This window comes from Dipodomys ordii, unplaced genomic scaffold, assembly GCF_000151885.1.
Source record: "Dipodomys ordii isolate 6190 unplaced genomic scaffold, Dord_2.0 Scaffold24, whole genome shotgun sequence".
Classification (NCBI taxonomy): Eukaryota; Metazoa; Chordata; class Mammalia; order Rodentia; family Heteromyidae; genus Dipodomys; species Dipodomys ordii.
The window spans coordinates 229,983-255,696 of record NW_012267240.1 but is presented as its reverse complement, the minus strand read 5'-3'; the positions used below and the strand labels follow the sequence as shown (position 1 = coordinate 255,696).

General features: G+C 51.2%; 2 protein-coding genes across 2 annotated transcripts in view; both read right to left on the bottom strand.

The window, feature by feature from the left end:
* B3galnt2 (beta-1,3-N-acetylgalactosaminyltransferase 2) overlaps nucleotides 1-337 on the bottom strand; it is a 23,124-nt gene extending 22,787 nt beyond the window's left edge. Inside the window, exon 1 of the mRNA XM_013014562.1 lies at nucleotides 290-337. Coding sequence (XP_012870016.1) covers nucleotides 290-337 — 48 coding nt within the window. The remainder of the gene's footprint in view (nucleotides 1-289) is intronic.
* Nucleotides 338-10,130: 9,793 nt separating this feature from the next.
* Nucleotides 10,131-16,869, bottom strand: Gng4 (guanine nucleotide binding protein (G protein), gamma 4). The gene is made up of 2 exons (XM_013014654.1): nucleotides 16,774-16,869; nucleotides 10,131-10,259 (listed from the first exon to the last, which is right to left on the bottom strand). Exons 1-2 carry the CDS (start codon nucleotides 16,867-16,869, stop codon nucleotides 10,131-10,133), a joined length of 225 nt encoding a protein of 74 aa, XP_012870108.1.
* Nucleotides 16,870-25,714: the final 8,845 nt, after the last annotated feature.

Genomic DNA, 25,714 nt, shown 5'->3' with positions numbered 1-25,714 from the left:
GCTGGTGGCCAGAGCCGTCCGCAAATCCGGCCGGCGCCTCAGCTGTCTCAGCTGCCTCAGCTCGCGGACGCTAGCGGCGGTGGCTCTGCGGCCCTAGGGCCGAGGCCGAGACCCCGCCCACCCGAAGGCCCGCCCACCCGGCGCTCCTCCCCGTCCAGCCTCTCAGCTCCAGGCCCCGCCTAGGTCTTCGGCCGGCCGGGAGCTGGAGTCCCGCGTTGAGCCCAGCCAGGGGGCGCACCCAGGAAACGTATTGCCAAAAACCACATCTCCCATGGTGCCTCGCGCTTACAGTCACGCGGCGGCCGCTTGGGCGAAGCGCGAGGCACGCAAAACGCATGCGTCCCTGCTTCCAGTGGGGGTGTAGCAGGAGCTCCACCCATGGAACATGCACATTTCTTCTCGCGCCACTGCCCCCTCTAACGATGGAGTCAGGTACTGCGCACATAGAGCATGCGCACTCCTCGTGCCACTGACCCTAGCGGTCTAAGCAGTACTGCGCACACGGAACAGGCGCCTTTCCCCCGTGCCCGCGCATGGCCGGGGCTCCGCCTGGCATCCTCGTCGGTTCTCCGCTAGCTTCCATCCTCTAAGAACGCTGGACGAGGAGGGAGCCCCGCCATCCACGGAGAGCCCGGCGTAGCCCTTGCGATCCTCCTGTGCCGAGCGGGACGAGGCTCAGTCCCGCGGGAAGCAGCTCAGGCCAGTCCCAGGCCCCGGCCTCCGGTCCCGACCCCAAACCCTCTAGGAAGGGCGGGATGAGCACTGGCCCCGAGATAGTTCAAAATAGTCCCCCAAGGTATGCAGACACAAGGCACATAGCCGTATATCTGAAGGTCTGAACTTGTGATGCCTGTAGTCCTGCAGAGGACCACCGGAAACCGCCCAAAGGACCTCCGGAAACCGCCCAGAGGACCATCAGAAACCCCCAGAGGACCACAGACAAAACCTCCCAGCGGGCCACCGGACAACCCTCTCTCCTCCCACAGTGGACCACATGGACCCAGCCCTCCCCCTCCCGGTGGACCACATGGGCATGACCCCCTCCTGCAGTGGACCATATGGGCATGACCCTCACCCCCCCCCCAGTGGACCATTTGAGCAAATTAACCACAAGCCAGAAGTGGACCTGAGGCTGTGGCTGAAGTGGTACAACACCAGCCTTGAGTGAAAAAGCTGAGGAACAGCACCGAGGCTTTGAGTTTAAGCCCCAAGACTGGCTTGAAAAAGAAGAGAAAGGAAAAATAGAAACTAGACATGAGGTAAAATTGCACTTGTTGACAGTTGACACTGCTTCCCAGTGTCCATGAAAAAAATCACAGAAACTTAAGATCTACCATGACAGAATTTCAAGTGGTCTCAGGAAAAAGTCTCAAAAGGTGAAAGTTTTAACAGGATTTCTTTTTTTTGGGGGGGGGTCCGGTCGTGGGACCTGAACTCTGGTCTTGGGTGCTTTTCAGCTCCAGGCTAGCGCTCTACCACTTGAGCCACAGCGCCACTTCCGGCTTTTTTCTTTTTGCTTATGTGGTGCTGAGGAATCGAACTCAGGGTCTCATGCATGCAAGGCAAGCGCTCTACCATTGAGCCACCTTCCCAGTCCTTAACAGGATTTCTTTTGCCATAACAGGATTAAAGAAGACAGAAATGGAAAAATCAGGAGAGAAAGGTACCCCCTGCTTAAAGTAATAGAAAAATGACAGCCATTTTCATGGGTTTTCCCTTGTCTGAACTGGGAAAGTATACGAGGCCATGCTACCTAGACACACCTAAAAATTAGACACAGTGGTTCTAGGTGGCAAAGTTTTTTATTCTAAAACATGGAGATGGGATCTTGGCCTTCCTATGCATGGGACTTTGCTTTGCAAGATACATTGTCCAGTTCTCTGTCTCTACCCATGCAGGGAGCACGCAGGTTGCTTGCTTGCTTGCTTGCTGGATGCCTGGTTTGCTTGCTTGCTTGCTTGATTTGCTGTTGGTACTGGTACTGGGGCTTGAACTCAGGTCCTCTCATTCTTGCTTGGCTTTTCTGCCCAAGGCTGGCACTCTACCGCTTGTGTCACAGCTCCACTTCTGGTTTTTGCTGGCTCATTGGAGAACAGTCTCATAGACTCTTCTGTCTGGACTGGCTTTGAAACCACAATCCCCCTGAGTAGCTAGGAAAACGGATGTAAGCCAGCAGTGCCCTACTTATATTAAAATCTCCTCCCTCCCAGTAGTACTAGAGCTTGTACTTGGGGCCTGGACTCTGTCCCTCAGGTTTTTCGTTCTTTTTTGGGGGGGAGGGTTCCGGTTGTGGGGCCTGAACTCTGGGCCTGGGTGCTGTCCCTCAGCTCTTCATCTCAAGGCTAGCACTCTACCACTTGAGCCACAGCACCACTTCCGGCTTTTTTCTTTTTTTGCTTATGTGGTGCTAAGGAATCGAACCCAGGCCTCATGCATGCAAGGCAAGTGCTCTACCACTGAGCCACCTTCCCAGCCCCTCCCTCAGGTTTTTCACTCAAGGCTAGTGCTCTACTACTTGAGCCATATATCCATTTCCAGTTTTGTGCTGCTTAATTAGAGTCTCACAGACTTTCAAGCCTGGACTGGTTTCAAATTGGGATCCTCAGATCTCAGCTTCCTAAGTAACTAAGATTACAAAAGGTGTGAGCCACCAGAACCCAGCTTATATTCAAATCTTTAAGCCAAATTTTTAATAACATTCCCACACACACAAGAAAGCATGAAATGTGCTTTACTGTCTTGGTCCTGGAATTAGGGAAGGGAAAGAATGGGCCTGCTGTAGCAAGCTCCCAAGTTGGAAAGCCTTGCCCGACTCAGGAATACTAAATGCTGTGCCATTTATTAATCAAATTGGAATTTTGAGAGAAAAGAGGAGCTGAAGAAAAACTAAAGTAGACAGACAGGTTTTCTATGTAAATCATTCCTATTTACACTTAGCTGGCTATTTTTTTCCAACAGTAGATGGCAGTAAAATGCTTGCCTATTTTTTTTCTTATTTAATTTGTTGGAAGAAATTGGATGACAACTAAGATTGGCAAAGGTTAGTTAATGATAACCATGGCAGTAAGCTTGAAGTAAGAGAGCGCAACTTGTATTACACTCTGGAAAAAATTAACATTGTACATTTTTTATGCTGGTCCTGAGGCTTGAACTCTGGCCTGGGTGCTGTCCCTCAGCTCTTCAGCTCAAGGTAAGCACTCTACACTTGAGCCACAGCGCCACTTCGGGTTTTCTGGTGGTTAATTTATTAGAGATAAAAGTCTCACAGACTTTCCTGCCGGAGCTGGCTTTGACCGCGATCCTCAGCCTTCTGAGTACCTAGGATTACAGGTGTGAGTCACCAGCCCAGCTCTATTGTACATTTTTCTAGAAAGGAGAATGTTGATCCTCGGGGGAAAAAAAATATGATGGTTGTACTATATTTTCCTAGTCATTCTCCCTTTTAAAAATGCAAGTCAGGGGCTGGGAAGGTGGCTCAGTGGTAGAGCGCTTGCCTTGCATGCCTGAGGCCCTGGGTTCGATTCCTCAGCACCACATAAGCAAAAGAAAAAAAAAGCCAGAAGTGGCGCTGTGGCTCAAGTGGTAGAGCACTAGCCTTGAGCTGAAGAGCGGAGGGAAAGCGCCCAGGCCCAGAGTTCAGACCCCATGACTGGACCCAAAAAAAATTTTTAAAAATGCAAGTCAGGAGGGTCTAGGAGAGAGGAAAGAGAAGACATTCTACTCATTATCTGACTCATGTAATTGTAACCCCTCTATATATCACCTTTATAATCACAAAGTATATTTAATATGTTTTTTAAATGCAAATCGGGCTGGACACTGGTAGACAGCACTCAGACCCTAAGTTGAAGCCTTAGGACTGGTGTGCGTGCGCGCGCGCGCGCGCACACACACACACACAATTCAAGCCACAGCCAGTGGCTTGTGTCTATAATCCTAGGTATTAGGAGTCTGAGATCTAATTGTGGTTCAAAGCCAGCCAAGTGAAAAGTCTTAAAGACTCATCTCCAATTAACTAGCAAAACAACAGAAGTAGAGTGTGGCTCAAGTGGCTGAGGGCCAGCTTTGAGCTAAGTAAGAGTGTGAGACCCTGAGTTCAAGCTTTTGTACTGGCATTTAAAAAAAATAGATTCTGTACTGGGGGATGTGTCTCAGGTGATAGAGTGCCTGCCTAGCAAGCTGGAAGCCCCGTACCCCTCTCTATCTCTCTCCCCCCCCCACACACACCCTTACTGTTCCTTCTTCATGTATCACCTGTAACCTAATGCCTCCTTGATGCTTCCTCCCAAGTGTCCTTCATAACTACATACGTCACATTCCTGAGCAATTTGGGGTTATGGCCCCTCCTCTCCTCTGAATTTTTCCTCTTGGTCTTTACCCTTCCCCTACCTCGAGATGTGTTAAGAATCTTGTTTTTAAGAGATAAAAGAAGAGGCAAAGGGGGCTGGGAAGATGGCTCAGTAGTAGAGTGCTTGCCTCGCATGCATGAGGCCCTGGGTTCAGCACCACATAAGCAGAAAAAGCTGGAAGTAGTGCTGTGGCTTAAGTGGTAGAACTTTAGCCTTGAGATGAAGAGCTGAGGGACAGCACCCAGGCCCAGAGTTCAAACCCCACAACTGACAAAAAAAGAAGAAGAAGAAGAAGCACAAACTTCTCCCACACTCTGTCTTTAGGTTATAAATCAACATCATGCTTATGTTTGCCCAAACACATCATTAAATTTACTTCAAAGCTTTGAGGTGAAATTGTGGACAGGAGTATTGTGCTGAACTGCAAAACAAATTAATTTCAAGTGCTGGTGGAAAGGATGGGACTAGATCTTCAAAATGATGTTACATTAATTCAGAAAGAACGTCAGAGGCATTTCGAGTCAGAGGACAGGGAGATATTTGATGTTAGAAGATAAAGGGTGCTCCTGGACTTCATTACGCCTGGCATTCCACATCCGCTGGGCTAAATCCTGAGATGAATTTCCTGTCTGCTGTCAGAACCAAATCCCAGTCAGTATATGCCACCACACAGCTCTTCCATCTGATACCTGCCGTGGGGCAGGCATTTCTTACCTCATCAACTGATTCTAATGGTCTTCTGTCAATCCTTCTGAAAACAGATGCATTGGATGTTGATAATGGATTCTGAAGCCAGGCTTTCTAGGTTCAAATCCCAGCTTCTCCCTTTCCTGGTTGTGTGGCTGGGATACAAAAGACTTGAGAGCTAGCCAGAGTAGATGCTAACATGTTCTGGAAGCTTGCAAGCCCATCTGTGTTTCACTGGGAGCCTGAGACCAGCCTTGGTGGGAAGATTACCCTTGTAGCCCATGCTACAAGTTGGTGTCTGCCCCTTCCCCACCCCATGGCTGCCTCTTAGTGGCAGCCTTTGCCAGTCTTCTCAGCTGCACAGTAGCAGCCACCACCTCAGGGAGAATTATGGACAAATTTCCTTATGAGTGTTTTGCTACCTGGTGATTACTTAGTACTGCAAGCTCTTGTGGCCTTCCCCTTGATTCACCTAGCCCAGTCCCTTTGCTTCACATGTCCTCTGTGCCATAACTTCTAACACAGGACTGGGCCAGCCTGATCTAGAGCACATTGGAAATAACATTTTAGAAAATCAACTTAGCTTGATTATAAGGAATAGGAAATGGGGGTGGGGTAGGGCTAGCCCATCCCATTGCTGTGATGGAATACTTGAATCGGCTGACAGGAAGAAAGGCTGGCTTGGGCTGCTGGCTTCAGAGTCTTCAGTGGGCTAAAACTTGGACTTTGCCAAGGCAGAACATGGCAGGTTATGTGTGTGGAGTACAGCTGGGAGAATGGGAGGAAGAGAGAGACAAAAAGAAGACAGAATCCCAAGGACTCCCTTCCTAGCTGCCACCTCCTCCCTGGGCTGGCTTATGAGCCCATCCATACTGAACCCACAAGAGTCAATGCTCTCAGGATGCCACCACTCCCCAACTCTGAACACTCATGCTCTGGGGCCAGGCCCCCATGCCAGCTATAAACCACCAAAACAACACATGTGTTATACAAGTAGAATTCTAAGTTTAGTTCATGTTTCGTTTGCCTGAGTGGTTAGACAGAATTTAGTCATTGAAATTTCTTCTTTTTCCAGCCAAGGCTAAGATAATTTTTAACAGCATTTGGTGTTTCAGTAAACAAATATGCTTGGAAAAATGTAAATAGTTATGCTGAAGTAAAATGTGCCAAAAATTCACATTAATTATATACAAGTTATTAAAGACTCGTGAACCAATAAACTCTTGGTAACAGATTGCTGCTATCTGGATGCTAAAAATATGTTCTAAATGTCTGACTCAGCATGATCATGAACTAATCATGTACATTTTAATATTCACATAAATGTGAATATAAGTATTGGAATATGACATGCAGGCTTTATTGGCAACAGAGTGGAAAGTCATACTGTGCCGGTGGGCATGGTGATGGTGCACCCAGCCTGATACCCCCAGGGCCTGCCCAGGACAGGCAACAGTGTCTTCCCTCACTGTACTGGGCCTGGGAGGGCTGGGTAGGGTTATGTCGCCTCTGAAAGGCTGAGGATGCAGGATTGTAAATCTGTCCAAGATCAGCTATCATCCACATCTTCAGGTCATATCAATTGTCACAGTTATCTGATGTCACATGACACTATCGGAACAAAACTCCCCTGTCTTTTGGGTTGCCCACTCTCCCCACCCCCACAGTATGCTGGGAAGGGGTAGCTGACAATTCAGCTTCTCTGTGGAGACCCAGCTGAGCATTAAAGGCGAGATTATCATGCTGCTCTGGGATCACTGCAGGATCCAGCAAGCAAACCTTGGAAAAGGAGTTACTAAGGCCCCATGGGACCCAGAGTAAGCAGTCAGCCTTGGACAAACAACTCAGGTTTGGAAGCAGGCTGAGTCCTGGGTGGGGGCTGCATGGAGGCACAGTGTGGTGTCACATCTGCTGCTCCTGCTCCCCTGGGTCACTGCAGGTCCCCATGGGGCCTGGGCCCCTGTCACAGAGGCTCTAATGGTAGAGTCTCCTGGTGGGCCATCCTGTCCTTTCGATGGCAGGAAGGCAGGACAGGGTAAGGCTCTCTCTTGGCTGTCCATTAGGAAGTCTCAGTGGGATTCCTCTCTGTTACCCACAAATCCCAGGGCATGACATCTGCAAGTCCTCCTCACAGGATCACCCATGCAGTGATCACAGCCGACAGCCAGCCCGTGCCCAGCCAGTCAGATGGGGTTTTTGAGCACTTGGTAACTTAACATGCTAGGCACACCTGTGAAATGCCCTCGTATGACAGAAGCCATCATTAATGTCATGTCAAACATGACATTGAAAATTGGGCAAAGTGCTCAGAAAGGACAAAACAAGTGACAGTGGGACTCACAGTTGCTAGCCACAAACCTGACTTTTTATTGAAGTAAAACACATACAGAAAAGCACCCGAATCAAAGGTGGACAGCTGGGAGAATGCTCACAAAACGAAAAAACCTAGGCGATGGGCAACCAGATACAGAGACAAAGCATTCCAGAAGCTCCCCCAAACTCCCTCTGTTTCCCCCCTCTAGGAACAGCCAGTATCCCCACATATAACAGCTTTGTGCTGCATACAAATGGAATCACATACTTGCATTTGCCTCTTCTGCCTACCCAATGACTATGTGAGAGTGGGTGGAGTCGCAGACCGCCTGTTCCCATGGCAGCCTGGTCTTCCAGCAGGGGGAGAACCTCACATGTATACCTGCTCCACCTGGCTTGGCCTGGGGGCTGCCAGGACAGTGTTTCCACCAACAACCCTGGGCCTTTCTTCAGCTGAACATAAGCACGCATTACCGTGGGTGCCACACCACACAGCAGAATTGTTAGTTCACACCACATTTACATCCAGCTATTTACACCAGGCGATTTCATGGAGGAATAGGCTTTACTAAATGAGCATGAGGTTCAGAGAAGTCTTAGGAAGCTAGAATGAGATGCAGGAGGATGGGTGGGGCCTAGGAGCAGAGCAGGCGTGTCCTTCCCCAATCCCTGTGGTCCCCCATCATGGCTACAGTGCACACTCCATCTCAGCAGCATGCCAGCCCCACATGTCCCCTGCTGCATCACCATCACCCCTGGACCACTCAGCATCCCTTTGTCTGTGTCACAGCAGGAAGGAGGCCCTGGAGTCCAGACCACTCCCATGCCTGGTCTGGAGCTGGAAAGGGGGTGTCTGAGAGACAGAGAGCCTCTCCCTTCTTCACCCCCCTCTGCCTTCTGCTGAACTCCTGTAAAAGGGGTGACACCCCTGGAAAGGGAAGGGGTGCTGAACTCCAAGCCCACGCCACACCACAATCACAGCCCAGAGAAGCTCCAGTGGGAGTGGTAGCGGATATGATGCCACTAAGCCCTTGTCTTCAAGCTGCAGAAACTGAGTTCAAAGACAGAAGGGAAGACCCACAAACAAAATGCTCAGGCTTGTAAGGAAGAGGTCCAAAAAACACCTCCCAGGAGAAGTGAGGAAGGGAGCCAGGACAGGACTGAGAGAGAAACTGAGGCAGAATAGAGGGACTGTAATATTCAAATGAAGGGAAGCAAACCAAAAGCACTTTTTCCTCTTGACCTGACTCGGCCCCTCTTTACCCTTCTGTAGACCAGGCTTCACCAAGTTACTGATGCTGAGATTCTGGTCCCACCCAGACAATAGAAGGCTGTGCAGGCTTATCTCCACACCCTGAGGACAGCTCTGCAGCAGTCAGTGCACAGCTCCCAACCACACTATTACCCATGATCTTTAATTAAACCAAGAATGGAGCCTGGTGCTGGTGGCTCACAACTGTAATCCTAGCTACTCAGGAGTCACAGTTCAAAGCCAGCTCGGGAAGGAAAGTCTGTGAGACTTATCTCCAATAAACTATTTAGAAAAAGCCAGAAGTGGTACTATGGCTCAAGTGGTACAAAGAGGCTTGGGGACAGAGCCCAGGCCCTGAGGTCAAGCCCCAGGACTGGCAACAACAACAACATAATAATACCAAGCATGGGTTTGGCAGGAGAAGCAAGGAGTAGCAACACACTAAAGCCATTCACAGGGGTACCAAGTCATGAAGTAGTCTGAAAACTCCAGGGGCCTCTTTGTAGTCTTTGAAGCTATGCACCATCTTGAGGTCACAGCTTATCATTTAGCATGCATTTGTTTTAGATGATAATCTGAGTGCTCCTCGATGTCCTCGCAGACACTAAGGCAGGAGGGTTAAATACCTCTGCCCCCATCTTTCGTCCAAACAGCACAGGCCACACAGAGGCTCACAGCCTCCGCCAGAGCCAGGGAGAGGCAGTTTCCTTTTGGTGCAGGTGGGAGCAGCCTGTGGAGCAGCCTGTGCTCAGACCCGAGGGGGCACAGCCAGGCATCCGGTGACCCCTGTGGCGGTGGCCCAGGGGCTCAGCAGTGTGCCCGAATGTACCTTTGTGGAGGGAGCCCACAGAAAAATACCAAGTAGAGCCAGGGAGGAGGGGAGACAGAGGAGGTGGCATTTGAGGAGCAGGGATGAGATGGCCCTGCCAGTGTGTCCACAACATGCCATGGTGCTGTGATGAGCATGCACAGGCTCCATGGTCCACAGTGCCGTGGTTAGCACTCACAGGCTCCAGTCCACACCCTGACCCAGTGGAGCCACCACAGAACGGCCAGGGAGAAGCCCTGGGGACCAGGGGACCTGGGGACCAGCAAAGCAGTGGCTCCAATCCTGCACCCTGCTTCTTTCCTAACAGGCTGCTGGAAAGATAGGATGTGACTTTCTGGGCTTCCCCACTCCCTGTGACACATGGAGGACCCTTGGACACCTTCATTTCAATGACTTATCCACTGAGCTGTGTTAACTTGATGTATTTAAGCTTGGGGACAGATATTTGGAAGGTGTGAACCCTTCAATCCACACTGATTTTTACATAGTACATTTGTTGTTTGGCTGTAAAGTGCACTATTTCCTTTGTTACTAATGAATCTAAAAGAGGAAAGAAAACAATAAGACACTGAATAGCACAAAGAAAACACAGAGAACTAAGACAAGCCATGGTCACGGAGGGTCAGGCAGGGGTGGCCAGTGGAGCTCGCTTGCTAGGGAAAGGGCGTGCATGGTGATCGTAGGCATGTCATCACTGGGGTTAGAGAATGGTACAAAAGAACTTCTTCTCCCGGAAAGGGTTTTCAGAGGCAGGCACGGGAGTGATGAGCGGGTCCTCCCGCAGGTGGGATTCACAATAGGCCAGGAGGTCAGCGGCTGCCTGGGAGACCTGCGGGGACACACAGGAGGCTGTGTTACACAGGCAGCTCATGGAGTAAGTCCCTGGGGAGGCGTGGCCCCCAGCCAGGCCTGGGACTGCAGCGGCTTGGTACCAGGCCAGAAGACGGGGTTTGGACCCTCAGGCAGCCTTGAGGAGGGCCTGGATGTCTGGGTTGCCTCCCTGGTATGAAAGATGAGGAATGGAATGCCAGCCCTGGCCAAGGTCAGGGTGACATTTATCCATCACTGCAGTCATCGCATGACACTGGGTCACCTTCAGTAGGTCCTGCCTTTAGACCTGGTTTATAACCACAGGGCCGCCATTCCCTGCAGAGCAAATTGTCCCTGATCAGAAAGCCCTCCATTTTCCTTTGGACTTTTCCTGCCTGACACAAGGCCCTTGTGAGCAGTCAGGGGGAGAGGCGGTGGGAGGGCATTCTGCCGCCGGGCACAGGCCAGGAGGGGATGACATTGCCCCGCTGGCTGCTTGTGTCACTCACTTGAGATGAATGGTCACATGCACAGGCATGCATTCTCTCCCTGCCCCCCACGGCGATGCCCCAAAGCCACCTTCCTCCACTCAGGTTGCCAACACTCCACAGAGCTTCTCCTGAGCCCCAGCCCAGACCCACACAGCCACAGTGACTGCAAGCCTTTGGCCAAGGCCAGCAGAGACAGATCGCGAAGCTTTTCCTCAACAAACCAACTAGAAATTAAGCAGTTGTGTCCACCTAAAGCCCAACAACAACACTCACACTTGCTGGGCGCGTGGAGGGGAGAAAGGGCCATCCTTGGACACCAGCCTCTCATTCCCCCCTCCACCCTGTGGCTGGGGCAAAGAACTCAACTTCAGCCTTCTCATGAATAAATTCAAGACATAGCTTCTTCCACGCTGGCATTTTCCCGGCTATCTTATGGTTCTACATTTTTCGTGGCATCATTGGAGGGGATTCAGATCTGGAGCACATGACGGGCACAATGATTTACACAGATAAGCCTATATTTACCAAGTAGGAATTTCCCACACCAGCAAGGATCCAAAGGAGAAGCCAGCCTGCCAGGACCTGTGAGGCAATCCCAGAGAAAAGATCTGGAGGCCACAAAGCCATGGTGGACCCAGGTGAGACCAGGGCTTTTGCATCTGGTGCTATGGGCACAGAGGTGGGCTCCGTGGGAGGCTGAGCTCTGCACATGGCAAACCCATGACACCTGCTGGGCAGAAGCGCAGCTCTCCCTCACTGCCCAGCCACATGCCAGACTTCTCACCTTGCTCAGACCTGCAGAAGCTGCCTCGGTCTCCCTAAGGCCACCAGCAGGGGGCAGCCACTGAATCCATCCAGTGGACCTGGTTCAGGCCAGCACAAGCAAGGGCAGACTGCCATGTTGGAGCGTCCCCCTACTTGTATGCACACCAAGGCACTGGAGGAGGGGAGCACAAGATACTGGGACTTAGGGGGCAGCCCCAAGGCAGAACTGGCAGGCCTGCATCCCCTCCTGCAGCCATGGGTGACAGACGCTGGGAACATCTGGCCCTGCCAGTTCAAGGCAGGTCCCATCCAGGAATTTTCCTGCCACCTGACAAAGGTGAGTGTCCTCGACACTACTCTTCTTTTTGAGGAAGCAGTGTTGTCTGCTGAGTTCTGTTGTGATCTGCAAAGAAGCCCATCTCTGAGCCCAGTTCACATGATGGGCTGCACGGCAGGTGCTGCATCAGCTGCATTTGTTTCCATGGGATGCTGGGACTTGGGAGACAAGAAGGGCTGTGGTTTGAATATCCTGCCAGAATTCCCAATGATGTTTAATGGTATCATCACCAGAGGCCGTCCCCCCGGCCGCCCTCTTGAGCAGGTCTCAAGCAGGCCTTGCTTACAGGATGGGGTCAGCAAAAGGACCAACGTGGCCTAATTTCCCTGATTTCCCCATGACTGCCCCTCAGTCCTACTAGGTGCTGGCTATGTGCTCTCAGACTTTCCAACTTCCAGAACTGAGAGGAATAAATAAATTGCTTACCCAAGTGTTGCCGAGTGCAGTGGCTCATGCCTGCAATCTTAGCTACTTCGGGACTGGAGTTTGACCCCACCTCAACCAGTAGCTTGGCATGGTGGTGTGAACCTGCTAACCCACCTAGGTAAACAGTGTAGATAGGATCATGGTCCAGCTGTTCATACATAGGCCTAAAAACCTACCTCAAGCTGGGCTCTGGTGGCTCACACCTGTCTTCCTAGCTACTCAGGAGGCTGAGATCTGCGAATCACAGTTTGAAGGCAGCCCGGCAGGAAAGTCTGTGAGACTCTTATCTACAACAGACTACTTAAAAAAGCTAGAAGTAGCACTGTGGCTCAAGTGGTATAGTGCTAGCCTTGAGCGCTGTCCCTGACTGACAGCTCCCAGGCCCAGAGTTGAAGCCCCAGGACCAGAAAAAGAACCAAACCAAACCAAAACAACAACAAAAACCCTACCTCAATAAATACCCAAAGTAAAGGACTAGCGTGTATATATTGGGTTAGGGTGGGGGTGGCTCAGGTGGGAGAGCACCTGCCTAGCGAACACAGGGTTCTGAGTTAAAATCCTGAGCTGCCTGTAGATGTGTAGTGTGTAGTGTGTAGTGTGTGTGTATACACATGTATGGCTGCCAACACTACCAGAGTCCACACTATACCTGCCGTCTCTGAAACATGCAACAGATCGTCTTAAAGACAGGTTTTTCCTACGGCCTTCCTGCCAGGCCTTGAGCTGGCCATGTGGGACCTGGGAGTGGCCCTCCCTCCCTCCCGCTTCAGAATCCAGCTGTGGGGGTAACAGACGGCAGATGTGAAGAATCAGAAGCCTGGGAACAACGGTGGAATTTTACCAACTCATCTCAGGCTAAAAGAGGTCATTAAAGCAGCCCAAGTTAGCACGTAATCTGTTAGCAGGGCAGTAATTACGAGCTTCAGTGATGGGGAGAGCGAGGCAATTACTATAGTCAAATTCTGTGACAAGACAGACGCATGATTACTGCTCCTCCCCTGATACCACCGCATTTATCTCCGGCAGCTGAAGCAGGAAGCGCACCTCCTTCTCCACAGTCCTGCTCTATAAAACAGTATTAAGCAGAAGCTTCTCCCTGGCATTGCCTGTTCCTCCCCTCCTCCCACAACACACACACACACACACACACACACACACACACACACACACACACACACACACACACACACACAAAGCAGGATGAGAGGGAGCTCACGGAGCTGCAGCCAGCAGGGCACCCCAGTCCTCCACAAGTCCTGCCTGGTGCACCTCCAACTGAAGACCCCATGCATCCTTAGCCTGTGGTACTTTTCATTACCATAGTGGGGCCCTCCTTTTTAAATGACCACCACGGTCCTCCCTTTAGCCTCTGATAAGATTCACATCCATGGTGGATCTTGACCAAGCCTTTGCAACCCCGAATGCCATCAGACTGGCATCCCTCAGTTTTCCTATTTCCTAGTTTGCTTGCTTTACAAAGAAAGTCATGTATCTCAGAGCCAGGAGTGATAGTGCATGCCTGTAGCTCCAGCTCTTGGGAGGCTGAGGCAGGAGGATGATGAGTTTGAAGCCAGTCTAGGCAACACAGTGAGACATGATCTCACCAACACAAAACAAAGTCCACAAAGCTAAGAGAAAAAAGGCAGGCACGCAGTAAGTTTATCAAGAGTATTTTACATGGTGAAGGAAAATGGTGAGGACACCACCTTTTGTTGGGTCCAGAGGGGTTCTAGAAAGGCGTGAGCTCTGTTTTCTTGGGGAGAAGCTGAGGGTAGGGAGTGAAGCCGAAGCACGCCTAGCCCTGCCTGGCTGCACAAGCTTGCAAGTCAGCAAATGGCAGCAGCCACACCTGCAGTTTGCAGCCAGGGAGGCACAGGCATCGCCACACATGCACAGGGCAGCGGGTGGGGACCTCGATTCACCTGCCTGCTTTCTGGGGGACAGGAGGGACGCTCTGCTCCTGAGCTCAGCAGTCCCGTGGCTCAGCATGGCTCTGAGTGGCTGCGGCTGCAGTGATGCCCAGGTCACCACGAATAGCTTCCATTTTAGAAACTTCTAGTCTGGCTTCATAACCATGTGTGTTTTTTCTTTGGGGGTGGGAAACAAACCCATAGAAGACATGTTTTTCTATTTCAAAGAAATGAGCAGCCTGTGGAGCTGTGGGAAAATCCCAGGCGTGAGACACAATGAGAGGAATTCCTAGGACAAATGGAGAATTGCGGAAGCTCGTTGCCCAACGGCTTCACTGTGCAAGCTGGGGCTGCCCTTCCCACCCAAGGGCAAGCAGGCTTCCAGCTTCCAGCAGGGCCTCTGTCTGGCACTTCCCCGAATCAGATTCAGGTCTTCTTGTTTAAGAAAACCTTGCTGTGTCTCCTGTGAGCTTCTTTCCTGTTCTACTGGTCCTTGCTCAGGTGGGATGCTGTCTTGAGCGCTATCATCTTCCAACTGCCTTGATCTGACTGTACCCCTTTTCCTTCTGCTCACTGTGTGCTTCCAGCCTGCCCTCCCCACCCTGCCCTGTCCTACATGTCCTGCATTTTGTCTTCTGCAGCATGTGTTATACACAATGCTCCTGATAGTGCTCCCCACCCCTCAGATGCCTCTTTTTGCTTTTTACTTGTCTGTAACTCACGTATTTCATCTCTCCTTTAGCTCTCATTTCCTAGATTTTGTTTGCTTTACATTTTTGAGAGCATAAAGCTATTACATGGGCTAGTGGCTGTGCCAAGTAGCGAATCTTAGCTACTTGGAAATTGACATCAGGAGGACTGTAGTTTAAGACCAGCTCAGACATATTCTCAAGACCTCTTCTCAAAGAATACTGGAGTGCAGTGGGTAGGAGGGCTGAGATGGCAGGGTCATGGCTCCAAGTCAGCTTAGACAAATAAATTTGAGAGACACAATGGCACATGCCTGTCACCTCAGCTACAATGGAGCATTATTCATAATACAAAGATACAGCCTCTACCTAGGGGAAGACCGACAGATAAATAGATGGAAAAAGTGCACACATACATACAAATGTGATTCAACCATGAAAAGGAATTAAAGTAGGTACTAGTGTCTCATGGCTGTAAGTAATCCTAACCACTTGAGAGTCTAGATCAGGAGGATGATAGTTTGAGACCAGCCTGGACATTCAGGTTCATGAGCCCTGTCGCAGGGTGTGGTGGTGAGTACTTGCTGTCTACCGAGACCTGGAGAATATCACGACACCTGGCCAGCCAGTCAGAACAGCCCACAAGACTCCCTTTCTGTGGAAGGGAAGTCAGACACTGACATCCTACCTACAACAGAAAACCCAAAAGAGGTGGAACTCACTGGTGCTGGCCTGAGAGGGGTGTGAGACCCTACCCTAAAAGTAATGAGTGAAAAACCAGTGAGCAGCCAGTGGTGTTGCCTCAGTCCAGCCAGCCAGAAGCCCGTGGGCAGCACTGAAGTACTGACCCAAGCCACACAGGAAGACAGCATGGGAGTGTGTGGCCCACCCCCACAGGCCCCGCCCCATCTTCCAAATGCCAACAGCATGGAGCTATGGAAGGCCTTTAACATGAAGGTGCCTGGGAACATTCCAGGCTAGTATGGTGACTATTGGTTTGCACAAACGCAGACAATAGAGCAATGCAGTAAAACAATAGAGCAATGCATCCGACTGTCTACTCTCCTCTCACATACCCTCCTGTCTTCCTCTGGGCAGATTTTCTGCCCTCTTGGATGCCTTGCACCATCAAGCCCAGAGGACAAGAACAACAGCCTACAAGGTGACAGCTGGAGCTTTGCAGCCTTTTATCTACCATGGGATGGTGGTAGGGTGGGGGTGGATGGCAGAGCCTCTGGGAGGGGAGAGAAAGGAGAAGGGGGAAGTGGGAGGGAAGCTTTTGGAGGGGCTGTGGGTTCTGCCAACAGAAGGTTTTAGGAGCAGCCTGCTTTCGTAGATGTTCCTGAGAATCTGGAATACCTGATCAATTCCTTGGGTTGGTCTCCAAAGGCCAAAGACACCTTGAACTTGACTCCACCCCCCCATTCTCCTTTTAACCCCACTGTTCCTTGAGGCTTGCTGCATCTCACAGCCGCACCTGCCTAGCCTCCTGCTCTCCTCTATGTGGCATGTGGAGACCAGGGATACCCTCTTGCTAGGTCATTGCAGAGCAAGCAGAGGCCTGCCTTTGCATAGTATGCACAGGGTAGGGGGTGAGCCCTAGGAGTGGCTGACACTCAGGCTGGGCTCTGCACCAGCCCCTGCAACACCCTGTTGAAATAGGCAGTGTTGCCTAACCTGGCACCCACACTGACTCATCCCATGCAGGACAACAAAGCTGAGGCCCTCATGAGTCTATTTTGGTGTCTATGGAATTCATACGCACTGTGGATACCGCACCGTTTAATCCTTGGTGCTGTACACACGTGTGCAAACAGTTTTTCCTGACACAGTGACTGGGCACTACATTGGGGGCAATGGAGCCTCGCCAGGCCACTCTAGCCTGGGGGTAGAATGGCGTTTAGCACATGCTCACCTTGACCCTGTCCATGCAAGCTTCCATCTTGAGCTGTTCCACGGCCTTCCTGGCCTGTGAGATGCTGGTGGTGTTGTTGGACATGCTTTCCTTCATCCTGGGGCCCCTGGAAGAACCACAGAACAGGCTGTGAGTGCCAATGCCTGGGGTGGGGGAGGTGAACCCCTCCCTAACCTCCAACTGCCCAGCCTCACACCCTGGCCTCTGCCCCAGCCAGGACCCCCTGGAGCTAGAGAGAAGGGGAGGGCAGGGAGTCATGGCGCTTCTGCTGAGGCCTTCCTCCACCCTGGAGAGAGCGAGGCGCTAACAGATGAGCACACCGTGACTACACCGCCACTGTGATCGCTACCATGAGCACTGGTTATCACACCAGGAAGTTTGTGAGAAAGAAATCATTCCCACACCTCTGTTCCTTCCTGCCTCCAGCACCCTGTAAAGCTGGTAGGACAGTGTAAACTTCTGACTTGTAAATAAACAACTGCGGAAATCAGAAATGAAGCCCAATAGTTAAAGGTCCCATTGCCAAAATTTGTGGTTCCAGAACCCGTGTTGTCACCACCGACTTTGGAGAGGCGCAGGCCACCACGCTCCTGACCACTAACAGCCTCTGTATTCACAGTCATATCCAGAAGTTGCATACTTTGTTGGGAGCTTGGATTTAAGCTCCCTCTCTTCTCTCTCTCTCTCTCTCATACACACACACACACACACACACACACACACACACACGCATAGCTTTTGTTTTCTAGAGTTTCAGGAAAGGAAATCTCAACCTAACATATGCTAATGGCAGGTGACTAAGAAAAACATTGCAGTGCCACTTGTTCCACACGAAGCAGACAACGCTGATTGCTGTCACCCACCCAGCAAGTAGCTGCTCAGATGCCTGATGACCAGTCTGTGCCGTGAGACCCAGCACACAAACAGAAGCACTGGTGACAAGGCTGTGAGGTGCAGTGGGGCGGAGGTCGCAGCAGGAGCCCCGTGAGGGCCACACATGGCTCTCCCTGGATTTTTCATGCCTGAGCAAGCACTGGGCCTGGTAAGCATGACAACAATCCCATGTGTTCATGGCAAGGTTTTAAACAGAAAACTCCCTTGTCATAAGATAATGTTGCTACCTTGCTTTACCCAGTCACAGAGAAGAGCTCCAGTGGTTGGGGTCTGGAATTCTGAGGACCCCTGTGCTCCATCTTGCTCCCCAGGGCTGGTGGAGCCTTGGGGCGGGGGGCGGGCAGGCACTGGAAGGGGTGGCCATGGAGGCTGTCCCAGTGCAGTGGGCCAGGCACTGGGGACACCCAGCCAGGGAGGGGGAGGGAGCCTCTCTGGCCAACGGTGGCTGCACACAATGGAACTTCTGAGGAGACCCCAGGGAAGCTTTTGAGTCCCCAGCCTCTCCAGTGCCCCTGTAGCTACCTCCCCACACCGCCCCCCCCCTCCAGCCAGGTGTCCTGTCTATGTGACTGGCACCTGCCTCAGTCCTCATGCTGAGGAGCAAATGTGGAAACAGGGGATGTGACAAGGCTAAATGTGCAAGTGATCCAGTGCCCGGTCTTCTGGAAGACGAGGCAAAATGAGAAAGAAGCCAGCCTGCAGGACACACGGCCAGAGAGCCTTTCCTTCCGGGACACACAGGTACACACGTACACAGACAGGCTTCAGGGCCTGTGGATAGCCTCGCAGTCCTCTTGTGGCTTTGAACTCAGTTAAGTGCAGGGTTGGGGTGGGGCCAGGGAGAGGCAGCTCCCTCCCAGCACTGCTAGTGTTAGGGTATCTGGGATACCCCATTATGCTTAGGTGTAATAACGACCCTGGGTCTGCTGTATGTGAGGTACAGGATGAAGACCTCGGTCTGAGGGGCTGGCACCCCTGCAGGGACTCCCAGGAGCCTCCCACCCACCCTCATACCTCCGCTCTGCAGAGGACTTGGCCCTGGGCTGGACAAATTGCTCTCTTACCTGCTGAGAGGGGGCAGAGGGGCGCAGCCTTGGCACAGGACCAGGGCCAGTGGCAGCAGCAATCCACTGTCAGGCCAGAGGTTGATTCAGGTCCAGCTGTGGGGCTGAAAGCACAGCAGAGATGAGTGCTATTTTCAGGGACCCGGTTGCTCCCCCAGCGATGCCACCCTGCTCAGCCGCTCTGGGAAGGCAGAACAAGAACTTGAGAGAGCACTCCATAGCCTCACCACAAATCCACCCCCCTCCCCCACACCACCACCCAAAGACCCAGCTGCAGCCCCTCGGGCCAGCTGTCCTAGCTCCCGGCTGTGCCACCAGGTAGAAACACTTCACGGAGGTTGATTTGTTTCTATCTGTCTGTCTTAGCAATACTGGGGTTTGAACCCAGGGCCATGTGCTTACTAGGCATGTGTTCAACTGCTAAACCGTTGAGTCTGGCCCTTTTGGTGCTAGTTATTTTTGTGTTAGGGCCTTGCCTCCTCCTGAGGCCAGTGCCCAGGCTGCCATCCACCTATTTTACAGCCTGCCTGACATCAGTGGAGTGGCTGGCGTGAGTCGTCATGTATGGTTCTCAGTTGAGAAGGGCTCTTGTGAACTTTGCTGCCAAAGCTGACCTCAAACTGGGATTCTCCAGTAAGAACTAGGGTTACAGGCCAAGCCATTGGTGCTTGGCTGAAAAAAATTACACATTTTAAGAATAATTATTAGGGCTGGGAATGTGGCTCAGTGGTAGAGTGCTTGCCTCGCAAGCATGAGGCCCATAAGCAGAAAAGGCTGGAAGTGGCGCTGTGGCTCAAGTGGTAGGATGCTAGCCTTGAGCTGAAGAGCTGAGTGGCAGCACCCAGGCCCAGAGTGATCAGACCCCATGACTGACAAAAAAATTATTATTATTTTCACATATTAGTTGTGCAAACTAGTAGGACTCATGGTGATATTTCCATACATCACATTTTCCCCCTACATGGCAAAACAAAAGCCCTGAGATGTAGCTCAGTGGCAAAGCACTTGCCTAGTGAGTATGATGTCCTAGGTTTGATCCACAGTACCAAAAAAGAAAAGACAAAACAAACAAAAATAAAACCCCAGTTTTTAAAAGAAAGTATGGCATGATGGGAAAATATGAAGACAGAGAAAATCACAAATAAAAAAGGCCAACCCCAGGCCTTTTCCAGAGTCCACATGTTCAAGCGTGTAATCATTACACACTTCGAGAATAACTTGGCACCTGTAACATATCACATTTAGCACAGAAGACTAGGTCAGATGTTCCAAAGTTCTCTGAAAACAATTCTCCGCAGAGAACAAACAGCCTTGTCCACTCCCTGCCTGGACACAGCCCTTCCAGTATAGCTGACTCGGAGCTGGTGGGCTTGTCCCCAAAGCTGTTCTCTCTAGGGGTCCGAAAAAACTCAAAGCAAAACCCAGAAGCCTCACAGGGACGGGCTGACAGTCCTGTCTGCTCCCTGGCTAGAATGGAAGCCACGCTCTTCTGGGCTTGAGCTTGAGACTCTTTGGCATTGTGCTTGTGTATTTTTCTCAGCCTGTGCTATATCTGAATGTTTGTTCCCCGGCCCCCCCACCCATGCACCTCCAAATGCACGTAAGGAATCATAATGCAAGGTGGTGGTATTAAGAGGAGATGCAAGACGGTCGTGGGAGGGTGGTCTCAGCAAGACCCTTCACCCTGCCTCCACGGAAGGACTTAGAGAAGCTCTATCTATGAGCCCTAAAGCAAGCATTCCACACACAAGTGTCCTGGTGCCTTGACTTGGACCTCCCAACCTCCAGAATGGTAAAAATACACTTCTGATGTACGTAAGTCACTTGGTCTATGAATTTGTCATAGCTTCTTAGACAGACCAACAATCCATTCCAGGAACCCCGCAACCCTCCCACCCCCACGGTCATTCCTTTCTGCAGTCAGACCAGGGCTCTGGGTCTGAAGGGGGGCACACATTCCCCCCACTCCCTCCACAGGGGCACCACTGAGACACAAGTCAAGTGTGCTGTTTTATGACTCCAGTCTCAATTATTCAATTTACATCTTGATTGCTTGATAGCAATCTGCTATATCCAATAACCTCTAACCACACAGCTGCTAAACAAGCACAGGAAAAGGAAATAATCTAAACCATAGTGTCTACACCAAGTCTTTCAAGTTCATTCATAGCTGCTCCTCGTCCACATGTAATCTACCAATCAGGGGACATTTTTACCATGCGCCTGGTTGCCAGGCAATAGAGCTGACATGTAACATGCTATTTGGAAGAATAAATAGTGGCTTTGCTAAAACACCTGCCCTGTGAACATATTACAGGGGGGAATTAATGTAGCAGGTAGGATGAAGGTTGTTAACCAGATAACCCTAAAATAGGTAGTCAGTTCTGGTGGGCCTGGTGTAATCATGGGGTCCTTACAAGCAAAAGAAAGGAGGTATCATCAGAGACAGGCTGGAACACTTACACTGCTGGGCTAGAAGGTGAGAGGGACCAGGGAAGATGAAGCTGAAAAAGGCCAGAAAAGCAATGCCCCAGACCATATGAAAGAACATGGCTCGGACAACATCTTGGTTTTAGCCTCTTGAGAGCCACTCTGAACTTCTAGCCTCTGGGGCTACCATCTACATGGCTTTTAGTCCTAGGTTTGTGGTATTCTGTTGTGGCATCTTTCTTGGTCAAATCATGGAGAGCAACGTGGGCCACAGGTTGGATTCTCCTGCAGCACAGGGAGAGGTCTGTGAACCTTTCGCCACATGCAGAGCTACTTTGTGTTCCTCCACCAGCCTCGTTTCTGGTCTTCTCCATCTTTCAGCCTATTCTACACAGGCTAAGTGCTATAGTGACTCCATTTTCCCTGTTCCCTAGTCCTTACTTTCTTTTCTTTTGTGCCAGGTCTGGGGTTTAGTCTTAGAGCCTAGGAACTGTTCTTAAGCTTTCTGTGCTCAAGACTAGAGCTCTACCACTTGAATCACAGCTCTACTTCTGGCTTCTTTGGTGTTTAACTGGAGATAAGAGTCTCATGGACTTTCCTGAGCTGTCTTTGAACCACAAACCTCAAGTCTCAGCTTCCCGAAGAGCTAGGATTCCAGGTGTGAGCCACTGGTGCCTGGCTGTAGTCCTTCATTTCTAAAATCCACTTGTATTCTGTAATTTGGATCTTTAATATCCCCCCAAGCCACCTCTGCTCTTCCACACCCTTTTTGCTTCCTGGCTGCCATGAGGTGAACAGGTTCCCCCTCCCCCATTCCTGGCCACATGAGCAGGTTCCCTCCACCATGCCCTCTCTGCCATGATTCTCCGCCTCACCACCATCCCACAAAGCAGAGCCAGCCAAGCATGACCTGAAACCCCGGAGCCAAAGTAAATCTTTCCTACCTTCAGTTGTTCCTGTCAGGTACTTTGTCACAATGATGGAAAACCTATTTTCTGAGTCTCCCACAGAACTGTCACACTCTGTGCAAGTCCATTTTGGAGGAAGAAAGACCCACCTCCCTTATGTTACGTGACTATCAGACCTCCTGTCTCTCCTCGCAGCAGTTCTGCCCTGTACTCCTCAGGGTGCATCCTTTCATGCTAGAAGTGGTAGTGTAGACTCACAGCCCACCTGCTGGGCAGGAGGCTTGCGGTTACGGTCACCTGTGGTTCCACTACACTCTCACTGGCTTCCATTTCTGTTGATTCCACCTGCCTCAGACACACTCACTTGGGAGGAACCCTGGCTCTTGGACCACTACAGTGAGTTGTGTCACCAGTGGTCAGTTCAGATGTGTATAATCCCCAGGCTCATCCCCTTTCCACAATGCATCTTTCTCACATGCACTTACTATATGTGATGTGAACTTAATTACATATTTAAATTACTCTGATTTTCCTGGCTTCTTACTGGTGAGTTCTTTATTGAAATGTAAGTCCTGAGGGTGGGGTTTCACTTCCCCCTTACTGCCTGTTTTTCTTTTTCTTTTTTTTTTGGGTCAGGTTGTGGGGCCTGAACTCTGGGCTTGGGCGCTGTCCCTCAGTTCTTCAGCTCAAGGCGTTCTACCACTTGAGCCACAGTGCCACTTCTGGCTTTTTTCTTTTTGCTTATGTGGTGCTGAGGAATTGAACCCAGGGCCTCATGCATGCAAGGCAAGCGCTCTACCACTGAGCTACCTTCCCAGTCCCTAAAAGTTTTAGTTTTTGTTTGGTCCGGTCATGGGACCTGAATTCTGGGCCTGGACGCTGTCCCTCAGCTCTTCAGCTCAAGGCTAGTGCTCTACCACTCGAGCCACAGCGCCACTTCCAATTTTTTCTTTTTTGCTTCTGTGGTGCTGAGGGATCGAACCCAGGGCCTCATGCATGCAAGGCAAGCGCTCTACCACTGAGCCACCTTCCCAGCCCACTGCCTGTTTTTCATTCATTGTTGTATCCTTGGTGCCCAGGAGGCAAGTGAGGAAAACCAACTGCACACTGAGAGAGAGAGAGAGAGAGAGAGAGAGAGAAAGAGAGAGAGAGACAGAGAGAGAGACAGAGAGAGAGAGAGAGAGCGCGCACGCGTGTGCTGGACCAGAGTGGCCCCTTCAGGAGTGGAAGGGCAGGGACAAGCCCAGAAAGAGGGCAAGCTGGGTCATTCTGCAGGTGGGTTGCCATGGTTACTGAGCAGCAGGACCAAGCCCAGCCTGCTTGTGTCTGGGGAAAAGGTGAATAGGCGGTCTGAGTGAAACATAAATGGAAAAGTCTTCCTTGGCTAGAGGGATGCACGCCCTGAAGGCTCATAAACTAGTTCTCTGACACAGACACAAAGCAAGGCTGGTGCCAGCTGTGTGGGAACCCAAGGGCCTCAGGGACAAAGGCGTCATAAGGAGAAGCAGAAATGCCACTGCCTGAACACAGATGTGTCATCTAGGAGCTGTGGCACCATGGGTTTGCAGCTGTTTGCAGAGGGGGTGCTAAGCAGCTGGGGGGGGTGCCAGGAGGCCTTTCTTAAGGGAGTCCAGTGTGTGACCACCTGCCTACAGGGCAGGTACTTTTATGGGATTCGCACAGCTTTTGTTTGGAAGGGCTGTGGCATGGCTCACCAGGCCTTCACTGTCCCTGGTGACGTAATGCAAAGCATGGCCTCCCTGGTACCAAGGATCCCCTCTTCCACATTGTGTCTAGCTGGACCTCTACTCCGCTCCTGACCCTGTGGATGTCACCTCCTGATTTGACAAGTGATATATACCTCTCCAACTCCAGTCACAAGAGTAGATCACATTACCTCTCCATCCAAACTAGAGACCTTGGTCCCCAGACACCCACTTCCTGGATTTCCACCTCTGATCTGACAGAAGTGCCAACAGAGCTGGAGCTGGAGCATACTTAGAACCAGGGGGAGGTCTCCAGCTCCCTCCCTCCTCACCTCACAGGCTTCTGACCCTCTAAATGCTGCTTTTATGAACAAGGCTCCACGCTCTTCCTGCAGACTCCTACCCATCATTCTCCCTGCTTGCTTCCCTGCACTCTCAGGCTCTGAGCCTGGACACGGGCTGGGTGCCTCACCTGGACAGCCCTTCTACTTATCTGGCACTTCGATATATGAAACCATGCATCCTGATCACACACACCCTCTCCCCTCTTCTGTCATGAGGTAACTGGGCCTGGGCGCTGTCCCTCAGCTCTTCAGCTCAAGGCTAGCGCTCCACCACTTGAGCTACAGCACCACTTCCGGTTTTCTGGTGATGTATTGAAGAGGGACTTTCCTGCCCAGGCTGGCTTTGAACCGAGATCCTCAGATCTCAGCCTCCTGAGTAATTAGGATGACAGGTGTGAGCCACTGGCACCCTGCTAGCTCTTCCTTCTTAAAGTGGTGGTTAGGTTACGTTGAAGTTGAGCAGACTTTTCAAGCTAACACTTTTCAATGGAGCTGGAGAGGAGCTGGAATAAGACTCTTTTTTACTAGGGTCTTCCTACTCCTGCTGCCCTTCCCTCTCTCCCTAGGGGTGACCCTGGGGAGAGGAGGAAGGAAAGGTCTCCCAGTGAGTGAGGGCCAGGAGGGCATCAGGGAGCGCTAGAGGCACCCATGCCTCTAGTGCAGTCAGCATCAGTTCCGAATAGCGACTGTGGCTGTGCACATGCGCCGGGGAGAAGCAGTCCCTGAGGCCCATCATAGCCTTTTAACCCCAGTGCATGTCCCACCGGGGTCAGCCCGGCCCCCATAGAGAGATAGCTCTAAGCACAAATCACCTCACCTTAGGGAAGGAGCCGTGTCGGGCTGGTCCAGGGGTGAGTTTCTAGCTAACGGTGAATTCTATTCTCTCCCAGACAACTCAGTTGCTTTCATCCATCATCTGTACGCTTTCCTTCATTCAACAAAATCTCCCTGGCCCACAAAATACCCTGCCAGGACACCTTGGAGAGACCCCAGCAGTCATGGCTTCACTAAACTCAAACCTCGCAGGGACCACATGAGGATCAAGTGCAACCGTGCATACATTGCAACCCTCCCCCCCCCATTAGTCTGCCCCTCTCAGGCTGGGCTTATGGCTGATCTGCATGTGTGCAGTCCCCCCTTCCCCACCCTCAGGCAGGAGCAGAACGACTTCCCATGACCGGTATATGCACCCTCCAGCCCAGAGGCCCTGGAGCCTCCAGTCAGTGCCAGGTCTCCACACAACTCTGCACTGCCAAAGGGGCTCAGGGCAGTTAGCTGTGCAATGTTCCAGGAAGCCTGGCACAGGACCTAAGAAGCCTCTGCTTTTCTGATCTAATTTTTCCTATTTTTCTTGCCAGTATTTTTTTCCTTGCACAGAAATTTCACTTGTTTACACCTTGATCATTTATTTAAAAGTCTGGCTTACACTTCATGCTTTTGTTTGTTTGTGTGCCAGTCCTGGGGTTTGAACTCAGGACCTGGGTGTTGTCCCTAAGCTTTTTTGCTCAGAGCAGCACTGTACCACTTGAGCCACCGCTCCACTTCTGGCTCTGGGGTGATTAATTTGAGATATGAGTCTCACAGCCTTTCCTGCC